Source organism: Sinocyclocheilus anshuiensis, unplaced genomic scaffold (genome assembly GCF_001515605.1).
Source record: "Sinocyclocheilus anshuiensis isolate Anshui unplaced genomic scaffold, SAMN03320099.WGS_v1.1 scaffold1762, whole genome shotgun sequence".
Classification (NCBI taxonomy): Eukaryota; Metazoa; Chordata; class Actinopteri; order Cypriniformes; family Cyprinidae; genus Sinocyclocheilus; species Sinocyclocheilus anshuiensis.
Genome location: NW_015547656.1, coordinates 88679 through 101579, shown reverse-complemented (window position 1 = coordinate 101579; position 12901 = coordinate 88679). Strand labels below are relative to the sequence as shown.

Here is a 12901-nt window from a genome sequence, read left to right as displayed (position 1 = left end):
ATGCATACTGAAATCTACAAATTGGAATATTTAATATTAATCTTCTGAATATATTATTATTATTATTATTCGTAATGCATTTAAATTAGAAGTCTGTATGCATGACATTGTATCCTGTTGCCTATATATATTTAGCAAAAAAGTATGCAAAAAAAAAAGTAAATACTTTTGCATATTTAAAATCTAGTGTGACCGTCCCCACTGAGAGGAAACGGAGGCTACGGCAACCGAACGAACCTCCAGTCGACCCAAAGGATTTCACTTGTTTCTATTTTCTATTTGCGGTGTAACAAATCCTTTATTTAGATTTAAAATAAGATTTTCAACCAGACTGTAGCATTGTCAGGCGAGAAGCAAACAGCTAATGTAAGGATTCAGTCTTACATTCACAAGACCTGTACATTTACAACCGAGCCATAAACGTGAGCAGCTGCCAAATGGAGAAAAACAATTTCACTGTAATTAAAATAATCTCTATCTACACGCATAAATACGTCCCACTGTAGGAGACACTGAGAAACACTTTATTTTTGACCGTAAAGCTTTTGACCATGCAATGCTCAAATTTCCTGCACTTTCTTGACCACAAAATACCCAGAATCCCTCCACGTTCTGTGACTGTGGGTTATACCATTACATAGATCCAACAATATATATATATATATTTATTTAAGGCTGATCTACAGGCCAAATACTACAAGGTAGCTGACGAACATTTAAATATGCACAAACTGAAGTGTACGTAATCGAAAATACATATTCCAAATATATTCATACATACATGTGTCTGTCAAATACTGATGAGTTTGTATCCCTGGACTGCTGAGTATGATGCATTTACAAATAAAATGATCAAAAGGTGGGTCTGTTGTCATGGTGTTGTATGTTACCATGGTTACCATGGAGGCGGTAGATTGCTCTTTTAATTTAAAGTGAAATTTTACCCACTCAGTATGTGTTTAGGGGCGTCCATCAAAAGAAAAATAAACATCAGCAATTTTAAGTTATTTTTTTATTATTTATTTTTTAAAGTTCTGCCTAACTATTATTAAATATTATTTTACTACTTACTACAAGCATATTCATCTTCAGCTGTCCATAGCTTGTTTAGGGGGACGTCTGAAGTATTTTTACAAAGAAAAAAGCTCAAACAGTCATGGTTTTAATCTAATACGACCACAACCTCAACTAGCCCAGCAGCGTTAGTTGCTCCCTGAATGGAAGGGGTGTTGGGTGTCCGATACTGCTCTTGGAGAGCCACCTTCAAGCAAAATTTATCTTCAACACACCTGCCTGAAAGTTAAAAGACAGTAGTTAAAGACCTTGATTAGAGCTGGAGCTGAAGGTGGCCTTCCAGGAACAGGACAAGACATCCCTTGTTTAGGGTTTAAGGGTTAGGATAGGGTTAGGGTTAGGATACAACATTCAGAGTTTAGGGAGTAAGGTGCAGGGATCTCAAACTACTGGGTAACAACACCTCACTAGGTAATCTGTGTTCGTGACACCTGATGCAGGGTTCAGGGTCGCAGAGTTGGGGTTAAGGTAGTGTGCTCAATCCCACTCCTAGTGATCCACCCTCCTCTTTAAGCGAACCGCAAGTCCTTGATTAGCTGGTTTAAGTGTGCTTGGAGGTTACAGGAAGCTAGATCTGCAGAAGCAGGAACAAACTCCCCCGGTAAGGGTGTAAGGTTTCGGTCATTTGCGTTCGAGACCCCTGATGTAGGGTTCAGGGTCATAGGGTTTGGGTTAGGGTACTTAATCCCGCTCTTGGTGATCTACCCTCCTCTTTAAGTGAAGCTCAAGACCTTAATTAGCTGGTTCAAGGGTGTCTGGAGGGTTGGAACTGAAGACTACATTAAGCTGTAACTCCAGGAGCGGGAACACACCCCCCTGGTTAGGGTGTGAGGTTTAGGATAGGGTTAAGATTTAACATTCAGAGGTTAGGGAGTAGGATGCAGGGATCTCAAACTACAGGATAACACTGGGTAATTTGTGTTCGAGACCCCTGATGCAGGGTCTAGGGTCGCTGGGTTGGGGTGCTCAATTCCGCTCTTGGTGATCTACCCTCCTCTTTAAGCAAATCCCAAGACATTGATTAGCTGGTTTAAGTGTGTTTGGAGGTTACAGGAAGCTGGATCTGCAGGAGCAGGAACGAACCCCTCGTAAGAGTGTAAGGTTTAGAATAGGGTTAAAGGATTTGTTCACTCCAGAATTAAAATTTCGGGATAATTTACTCACCACTATGTCGTCCAAGATGTTCATGTCTTTCTTTCTTCAGTCGAAAAGAAATTAAGGTTTTTGAGGAAAACGTTGCAGGATTTTTCTCCATATAATGGACTTCAATGGGGATCAATGGGTTGAATGTCCAAACTGCAAACTTCAAAGGGCTCTACACGATCCTAGCCTAGGAATAAGGGTCTTCTCTAGCGAAACCATCAGTCATTTTCAAAAAAAAACAAAAACATTTATATATGTTCTATATAAATGTATATAGGGCTCTACACGATCCCAGCCGAGGAATAAGAGTCTTATCTAGAGAAACCATTGCTCATTTTCTAAAAAAATTAACCACAAATGCTCGTCTTGCACTAGCTCTGCATCCACGACTTCATGCGTTACATAGTCACGTTGGAAAGGTCATACATGATGTAGGCGAACCAGAGTACACATACGAAGAACTTACCACGCATGACCTTTCCAACGTGATTACATAATGCGTGAAGTTGTAGATGCGCATTGCAGAGCTAGTGCAAGATGAGCATTTGTGGTTAAAAAGTATATAAATATAATTTAAATAAAGAAAATGACTGATGGTTTGGCTAGATAAGACCTATTCTTATTCCTAGGCTAGGATCGTGTAGAGCCATTTTGAAGCTGCACTAAAGCTGCAATTTGGACCTTCAACCCGCTGATCCCCATTGAAGTCCATTATATGGTGAAAACTCCTGGAAAGTTTTCCTCCAAAACCTTAATTTCTTTTCGACGGAAGAAAGAAAGACATAAACATCTTGGATGACATGGGGGTGAGCAAATTATCAAGAAATTTGAATTCAGGAGTGATCTAATCCTATATGTTGCAAGGATCTCAAACTACCAGCAAACACCACCTCACTAGGTAATTTGCGTTTGAGACCCCTGATATAAGTTTCAGGGTCGTTGGGTTGGGGTGCTTAATCCCGCTCCTGGTGATCTACCTTCCTCTTTAAACAAATCCCAAGACCTTGTTTAGCTTGTTCAAGTGTGTTTAAAGGGTGAAGACTACAGGAAGATGGATTTCCAGGATCAGGATCGAACACAGTGGGTGTGGGTGTAAGGTTTAGGATAGGGTTAAGATATAACATTCAGAGTTTAGGGAGTACGGTGCAGGGATTTTAAACTACCAACTAACACCACCTCACTAGGTAATTTGCGTTCAAGTACCCTGATGTAGGGTTCAGGGTCGGGTGCTCAATTCCGCTCTTGGTGATCTACCTCCTCTTTAAGTGAATCTACCCTCCTCCTTGATTATCTGGATTAAGTGTGTTTAATTAGAGCTAGAGATGAAGGTGGCTTTCCAGAAGCAGGATTGGACACCCCTTGTTTAGGGTCAGGATAGGGTTAGGGTTAGGGTTTGGATATAGCATTCAGAGTTTAGGGAGTCTAACACCATCTCCTCAATAGGTAATTTGCATTCAAGATCCCTGATGTAGTGTTCAGGGTCGTAGGGCTGGGGTTAGGGTAGGGTACTCAATCCTGCTTCTGTGATCTACCTCTTTAAGGGAACCCCAAGACCTTGATTATCTGGTGTTTGTAGGGTTGGAACTAAAGTGGAAGCTGGATCTCCATGAGCAGGACTGAGTACCCATGGTATAAGGATGTATCTATAGTACCTAGTTCTCCCACCATAAGGCTTCACACCTGTACCTGAACTGGCCGTGCCTAACAGCAGGCCCCATAAGTGCATTGGTTTTCATCGTAATATTTTGTACCTCCGTAGAAAGTAAAAAAGCTCTTGCCATCGTAAGCACCACCTTAACACAATGAAGGCACCTGGTGCACCCCTCAGGATTCAATGAGTTCTTCTCATAAGAAGAAAAACAATGATGAGCTGAACAACATGGAGACCAGGAGACAAATGAAAACAAATCAGAAGTGAGGAATGTCTTCTTGTACATGCATCCCAAGTGTGCATGGGAGCAAGAAAGTTCCATAGTGCTGATGTCTCTAGGCAATCACCACCATATCTCGACTGCTCTGGTAAAGAGTCAGTACCCTATGTTGAGCTTGTTCTTGTTGAGCTCCCTTTCCAGGTTGCCGATTAGAGTGTCAATGCTCTCCTGCAGGTCACGCAGGTTGACCCTGTTGCTTAGGACTGGGCTAATCTCCTGAATCTTCATGTAGGCCTGGTAGGTGTGCTCTTTGGGTCGGTGCTCCTCGTGATCAGGGAGGATCTGATTGCAGGGGCTGGTGGAAAGAGGTTCCTCCACTTGTAGCTTGTCCAAAACTATTGTATTCTCTTCCTCACTCTCTTCCTCTTCCTCCTCTATCTGCATTTCCTCAACCCTCTCCACTGCCTCGTCCACCTCGGGCAACTCTTGTTCAGAGATTACATCTCCAGTACCCTTTGATAAGTCCTCCTGTTCTGCGTTTGGAGACGCTCTGGGAACGTCGTCATAGTCTGCCTCCTCTGGGCAGCTCGGTTGGAGGTACGTTTCCTGGCATCCACTCCAGTCCCCAGCATAACGGTTACTGGGACTGTCCAGCCGGCCAGCTCTGGGCCGCAAAACGCCTGCCATGTCCGCCTCGGTTAGATTCAGCACCTGTGGACGCTCTTTCCTCCTCCTTACGGCAGCTGTTGCTGCTGGGAGCGACTCCACCGGGCAAGGAACCGGAGAAGAAGATTTACCCTGAGCGTCCACAACTGTGGAAAGACAACAAACAATGCATTTAATCATTTGATTATAAATCAATAACACATTTCATATAATGAGAATATATGAAATAACCAGTGCTGGGGAAAGTACTTTGAAAGTGGCCAAGCTTAAAGCAAGTCAAATTTGAAAATGGTAAGCTACTAACAAAAAGCATCTTACTGCAGTGAAGCTAGTACAGGAGGTATCTTTGTACACATATAAGATGATATAAATAATTTTATAATGTCTTTAGTTACTCCCCAAAACTGGCAATAATGTACGCAGTTTTATTATGAAACACTTTAAGCATGCAGAACAAATGAGATACAAATAAACTCAAAAATCCTAAATCTGACACCAACCCAGTTGGTGTCAGCTAAACCTCAAATACTTTTTGTTCAACACAGCCAAACTCTATAAAACCCTATACTAAACTTGCCACAACTGGTAGATCTGGTGAAGGCCAAGAAAGCGGCAGAACGGTGGCCAGCTATGATTATTTTTAGCTTCTATTTGAACAAATCTGCGTGCTAGCAAGATATTGAGATAGTGTCATGAAGGGATAGCTGAGGACACACAAAGCACACCCGTTTAATCCTGTTTACCTGTCCTGATCTGCCCCCTAAACCCTCTGAGGACTTTAGCTGTGGCCTACATGTGATGGGACAAGTAAAATAAACAAACACAAATCAATGGACAACATACAAAGAGATCTATACAATTAGCTTTGCAGCTCTTAGCCTTAACAAATTATGTTATTTACAATAAAAGTACTTAAAGAATGTTAAAGCAGGCTGAAGGCTAGAATTTCAATGTACACAGAACCTGTTCAGCAGGCTGGTTTTAACTTGGTTAACTTAGCTTAGTTAATCAACTGACATCATTTGCATTGTTAATCAAGTTCTAAGTTCTGTTTAAATAATTTGATAAATAAAAATACATTTTAAGAAATAGAAATTAAATGTAAATAAATAAAAAATTACATTTAAGACTTGATGTTCAGTTTAGACTTATGTTTTTATAAGTTTAGACGATGTTCAGATATTTTTAATATCTAATTTATTGTAGTAGTAGTAGTAGTAGTAGAAATAATTGTATTATTATTATTATTATTGTCAGCATAATTATTTTATTTTATGAACTGTATGAACAAATTAATAAATATAATGATAATACTTACGATAATTTTTTATTAAATTATCAAAATAATTTATATATAATAATATAAAATAATAACAATATTTTCTACACTAATAATAATTAGTATATAAAATTACAGTATATATATTAAGTATATAAACTTGCTTTAAGATATACTCTCTGAAAACTAGTCCAAACAAGTTTAGACTTGATGTTCAGATATTTTTCCAGTAAAAAAATTTTTTTCCCCCAGAAATTTTCACATTATCATTGTACATTGTCCTGGTAGGCTACTTTTGTCTGCTTTTCTGTTGGTAAAACCTCAAAGTTAATGCAACTCTGACAACAAATACCCTGCAGAATTTTTTTATGTGCACATAATGCAAGAAAACAAACACACTGACACTGAAGAATATGCATCAATATATCATGTGCCCATGTGGAGACGCACACAGTTTGACACACAAGCAGACAAAAAGACGGTCGTCCCAGCGCAGGCCTCACGGGAGATTCTCCACGCCTGACGGAGGCTCTATTGCAGCGAGAGGCCCCTCTAAACGGGCCGATTGTTCTGAGGGTGAGGCGGGTGGGTCGGCCGGAGTTGAAGGTTAAGACAGGAATGCGCGTAATTATAGACTGAGGTTTACTGTACCGTTCCTGCGTGCTGGAGGAAGTCACGCAACACAGCGGGGCAGAAATCTGTCTGAAATCACAGCCTGTGGCGGGACGCAACAGTTTTATGAGACGACCCCGAGACACACAACAGACACACGTGTGGTTTTGAAGCCGTATGACGTTCTTGCTTTTGTGTGGGAAAAATGTACCATACAGGGTCCAAAAGTTGCACAAAAACTACTTGCAAATGTCCGGTGTATTATTTCATTTAAAAAACGGGTAGATACTAGTACCACCACCTAAGACTGAATGATGATCAAACAAATGTAATAGCAATTTTTCTGTTGTTTTCTGTTGTTCACACTGTTGTTTTTAATCAGAATCAGAATCAGAATCAGAAAGAGCTTTATTGCCAAGTATGTTTGCACATACAAGGAATTTGTTATAGTGTCACAAGCTTCCAGTACACGGAGACAACAACAACACAGATAATAAAAATGAGATGTGAATAAAATACACATGCATAAATATAAACCACAAAAAAAGAATAAATTGTATGTACAGGTGTGCTATAGATTATATATATATATATATATATAATTTAAACAACAACAACCACATATTATTATTATCATTGCTATTGTTGTTAAAGAACAACAGTAAAATTACAACACTAATATTCAACACTGTCTTAATTTCTTTGCTTTGTTAAACCATAGCTTTTATTTTGGCAAAAAAAAAAAAAAATGCAGGGTGACTTTAAATCTTCTCTTTATTTCCATAATCAATTTATAAATGATTCCCATTACAAATTTGCGAAGAAGCACCATGAAACAATCCCAACACCTTTCTGCCTCACACCTCCTTTTGTGTTTCACGTGAGAAAGAAAGACTGGTTTGAAACGAGGTGGAACGGGACGGTGTGCTGGAGAGCCAAACACTGAGGCTGCCGTCTGCGGCGCCATCGCATGTATTAATAATAATAATAATAAATTATTGTTATTATTGATGTCAGCATATTTTTAAACTTATTAAAATTAAAATTTAAAATCAATTAATATATAATAATAAGAAGAATTAAACAAATTAATAAATATATTATTACAGCAATAATTCTGTTTACTGTAAAACACTATATCGTATTTACTAAAACAACAATACTAATGTATTATTGACTTATTAAAATTAAACAAATCAATATAATAATAATAATATTGTTATTTTATTGCATTATCCGAAATTAAATAAATGAATAAAAAATATATTACAGCAATAATACTATTGTACTGTACAATCAAAAAAATATATAGTATCTATTATAACCACGACAACAACATTAACAATAAGTTATTATTATAATAGAAAGACTGGTTTGAAACGAGGTGGAACGGGACGGTGTGTGTCTCACCTGGCCAGAGCTGGAGCAGGTAATGAAGGACCTCGATGTGTTTCTTGAAGTGCAGAGCGCTGGCAAGCTCCTCGGAGTCGATGAAGACCCGGTTCCCGTGGCAGGACGCCTCCTGTCTCTGGCTGAGCAGAACCGGCCCGAAACACACCGCCAGGTTCTGACAGGTCATTTTATTCACCTTGTGATGGGACGCCACGCGCTTCAGGTGATCCAGAAGCTTCCGCAGGGTCGCCTGAGCACAAACACACACACGTGTGAGAGATCAGAAACAGGACAGCAGATGGTTTCTTTCCAGAACGCTCCGGTACCTTCTCAACCTCCGGCAGGAGCTCCAGTGAGCTGACGGCGTGATCCGAGTCGACCGGGTCGTTCTCGCAGCCGCCGCTTCCCATCTGCAGCGGCCTCTTGGCCATCGAGTCCAGAACGGACTCATACAGCTGCTTGGTGATGAGAGGATGAGGAAGCTCACGTAGATAGTCCTTCAGCACGCCTGCAGAGAAACAAACACACTGCTACTGTGACCCTGTACTTTCTTATGGATGCTTGTTGTTTGTCTTTTATGTTTGCTATTTGTTGTTTATGTTTTTTTTTCTAACTTTGTAAAGTGACCTTGGGTTTTGGAAAGAGGCTTTAAAAATGATGATGATTATTATTATTATTATAGAGCTAGTGGTCAGTGGAAATGTTTAGAGAAAAATTGTGTAATATATATAAAATAAATAAATGAAATGAAAATAAGTAAATTAATTTAAATATAAAATAATACACTTAAAATAAATACTAAAAATAACTGAATTAAACAAAAATAGATTTCATTAAATAAACAAATACAAATTAGATTAAAATACATTAGAATAAATGCAAAATAATAAATTAAAAAGGGAAAAATATAAAAAATGAATAAAGAGTAGAAATAAGTATAGAAATCAGTAAATAAGTAAAATAAGATTATAATTAAATAATAATAAAAATAGTATAAAAAATTATAAAGCATATAAAATGAATGTAAAATACTAAATAATAAATGTGAAATTAAACCAGAATAAGATTAAAATAAATATTGCCTTTCAGGCAGTGTGTAGTGTAGCTGTATGTGATTGTAAACGATCTGCAAAGTTGTGAAGCCGACAGTGCACGGTAAATAAAGTTCTCGTCTCCCAAATGAAAGAATCGACAGCCTAAACGAGTTGTTAGTAATTCAAATCAGGTCAAGAAGACGCTGTGAAAGTAAATTAGTTTTATTTTCACTTCCGAAAGATGAGGCTGCAAGGAATCAGTGATTAAAATAATTTTTTTCCAGAACAACCCCAATCTTTTTTTTTTGTTTTCCCGACATTTTACTGACGACTGCTTCTCTAATCTCGCGGAGTTATTTGGATCAGCTGGATCCACTGAATCACAACCTGTAAGTTTGATTAATAATACATGTTTATATTTTGGCCATCTGACCAATCAGAGCAGAGTAAGCTCACGGAAAGGAGGGGTTTAGAGAGACTGAATATTAGAACTGCTTCGAACGAATCGTTTATGAATCATTGAGAAATGCGGTGAAATTAAATGTAAATTATGAGAAAACTAAAGTGTTTTTTGACCTTGCATGCATGTAGACCTGTTGTAGGAGCCTCCCAATATATTAGGAACCTTAAAAATGGCATAATAGGGGCACTTTAATAAATAAAAATGTACAAATAAATAAATGAAAATACGACTAAAAATATGAACAAATAAAAAATAGATTTCAATAAAAATAGTTTAAAATAAATAAATAAATTAGTAAATAAACAAAAAAGTAATAAAATGCATGTAAAATATTATAATAAATTAATTAAAATATATAAAAAAGTAAAATAAATAATTAATAAATGTAAAAAATAATATAATTAAATAAATAAACAACATCTAACAATAAAGTACTATAATGCATTGAAAAAATAAATCTAATGTAATAAATGTAACTTAAACTAAATATTTTAAAAATAATATTCTGACATATTTATCACGGTATCAATTAGATCTTTATACAAGAAACTATACAGATGCCTTTTAAATTTTAGGATAGTGGTCCCTCGCATGAGGATCATCATATTTGGGGGTCTGTAGCATCTAAAAGATCAAACACCCGTGCTATAGAGTCATAAACTTGAGCTGAGGTGGTGTCAGTCTGCTATTGGTCAGGCAAGCAGATAGTCCCGCCCCCAAACTCACACCATTGGTCGAGCCAGAAGTCGTTACATCAGGCCGCTCAAAAGAACAGATCAATGTTTTGAAAGAGTCACAGTGTGTTTTATTCTTCAGGAAGTCAATTCAACTCGCTTCTCCATTAATAGAAATGTAATTTGTCACTTTAAATCCCAGCAGTCCTGTAGATATGAAAGTACAGTCTAAGATCTGCTGATTCAGTGAGACTAAACAAACTGACAAATGAAAGGAAATATCATTTGGAGACTGGATTCGTTCCCACTCTACAGGCCTGGGATCAGTGCCGGAGCCAGCTATTGTTGTGTTTTGGAATTTGGCCCGGACTGTTGAGTTTGGAACAACGAGAGAGCGAACGATCCAGACGTAGAATTCAGACCTGAGCAACTAGAGACTGAGCGGATGACATTAAAACAGAGCCTGAGCAAAATAAATTAATATTTCTAATCATCAAGGATGCATTACATTGATCAAAAGTGCCAGTAAAGACATTTATAATGTTACAAAAGATTTCTATTTCAAATAAATGCTGTTCTGTTGAACTTTCTATTCATCTGTGAATCCTGAAAAATAAAATGTATCAGTTTCCACAAAAATATTGTGCAGCACAACTGTTTTCAACATTGATAATAATCAGAAATGTTTCTTGAGCAGCAAATCAGCATATTAGAATGATTTCTGAAGATCATGTGACACTGAAGACTGGAGTAATGATGCTGAAAATACAGCTGCGCATCACAGAAATACATTATATTTTAACAGATATTCACATAGAAAGCAGATATTTTAAATTATAATAATATTTCAAATTTTACTTTTAATTTCAAAATTTAAATACTCTATTTTTGATTGAATAAATGCAACTTTGGTGAGCCAAAGCCAAAAGCCAAAGAAAAAAAAGAGTTTTTCACAGGCCAATTAACAGACTGTAAATAGAAGCGCTAATTCAGTCAGACGTGACCTTTGACATAGGAAGTGTGCGTGACAGCAGAATGTCACAGGCACCTAAAGAAAACACAATATTCTCTCACACACACACACACACACACACACACACACATGGAATTTGTTGTGTTTTAGGAACTCTTGGTACAAACACACATACATACATATAATACTGTACATGACACTGAGAACAGGTAAATAAGTAAGCATTATGCGTTATACAGCTGTATATACTGTATATACAGCTGTATAAATATAAATATGAATATGTATTTACATAATACTTGAGAACATCTGCACTTCATCAAACTCAACAGCACGTTTTACATCAGCAGCAAAATCTTTGATCACCAAGGCTGCATTTATTTTTTTAAAAGCTGTAAAATTAATTAAATATTACTACTATTTAAAACAGCTGTTTTCTATGTGAATATCTGTTAAAGTGTAATTTATTCCTGTACTGCAAAGCTGTATTTTCAGCATCATTACTCCAGTCTTCAGTGTCACATGATCTTCAGAAATCATTCTAATATGCTGATTTGCTGCTCAAGAAACATTTCTGATTATTATCAATGTTGAAAACAGTTGTGCTGATGAATATTTTTGTGGAAACTGATACATTTTATTTTTCAGGATTCACAGATGAATAGAAAGTTCAAAAGAACAGCATTTATTTGAAAAAGAAATCTTTACTGTCACGTTTGATCAATTTAATGTGTCCTTGATGAATAAAATCACAAAAAAACAAAAACAAAACTTACTAAGCCCAAACTTTTGAATGGTCATGCATAATATATCGCACAGCTCTAGTCCTCATTACAACACTGACCTCAGTTGTCCCGCTAAATGTTACACTCTGTTCCTTCTGTGTGTCTGTTTGATGTGTGTCTGTGTGTGTGTGTGTCTGTGTGTGTGTGTCTTTGTGTGTGTGTGTCTTTGTGTGTGTGCTTGCGTGTGTGTGTGTGTGTGTTTGTTGTGACACTCATAGAGCTGAACACAAAGAAGCTGCTGGCCTTGTTACTGTGTGTATTTTGCAAGCTTTGTGTTGACCTCTGACCTCTGGTTAATCTCATTCACAAAGGCCATATGACACACACACACACACACACACACACACACACACACACACAGGTTCATTCACATTTCATCTTAATACTCCAAAACTAGACTTCAAGTAAAATGGTTTTAGTTCAGTGTGAAATCACAGCAAACGTGTGTGACTGTAGCATGTGTGCATGTAAGCGTTCACATTCAGTACCTGTAATGACGTTAATATCAGGGTAGTTGTTTTCCGAGAGCTCGACGGAGTGACTGTCCCTCTCGAACGCTTCCCGCAGCTCCTTCTTCACCGCAGCCGAACCGCACAGACGATACAGACCCACCACCTGTCAGTCAAACACACAACCATCATACAACAGCACAAATCTAATACGTCAACAACACCTAGAATCATCATGCAATGCTGAAATTAAAATCACCACTGTAGTAATTAAGAGGAATCAGCTCTATTTTGTATACAGTTAGTGAATATATATATACACACACACACTCACACACACACACACACACACACACACACACACGTGAGAGCAGACGTGAATTCTATAATATAAACTATGAAAATAATAAAAATTACAATATATATAGACAGACAGACAGACAGACAGACAGACTCACACTCACACTCACACTCACACATACACAC

General features: G+C 37.5%; 1 protein-coding gene across 2 annotated transcripts in view; it reads right to left on the bottom strand.

Annotated features, from left to right (window-relative positions):
• Positions 1-3076: 3076 nt before the first annotated feature.
• Positions 3077-12901, bottom strand: part of syde2 (synapse defective 1, Rho GTPase, homolog 2 (C. elegans)) — a 42288-nt gene continuing 32463 nt past the window's right edge. For both annotated transcript variants that reach the window (XM_016504398.1, XM_016504399.1), the window contains exons 5-8: positions 12455-12581; positions 8364-8545; positions 8056-8287; positions 3077-4900 (exon numbers count right to left, since the gene is read on the bottom strand). In XM_016504398.1, the coding sequence (XP_016359884.1) occupies positions 4245-4900; positions 8056-8287; positions 8364-8545; positions 12455-12581 (1197 nt within the window). In that variant the 3' untranslated portion in view covers positions 3077-4244. The remainder of the gene's footprint in view (positions 4901-8055; positions 8288-8363; positions 8546-12454; positions 12582-12901) is intronic.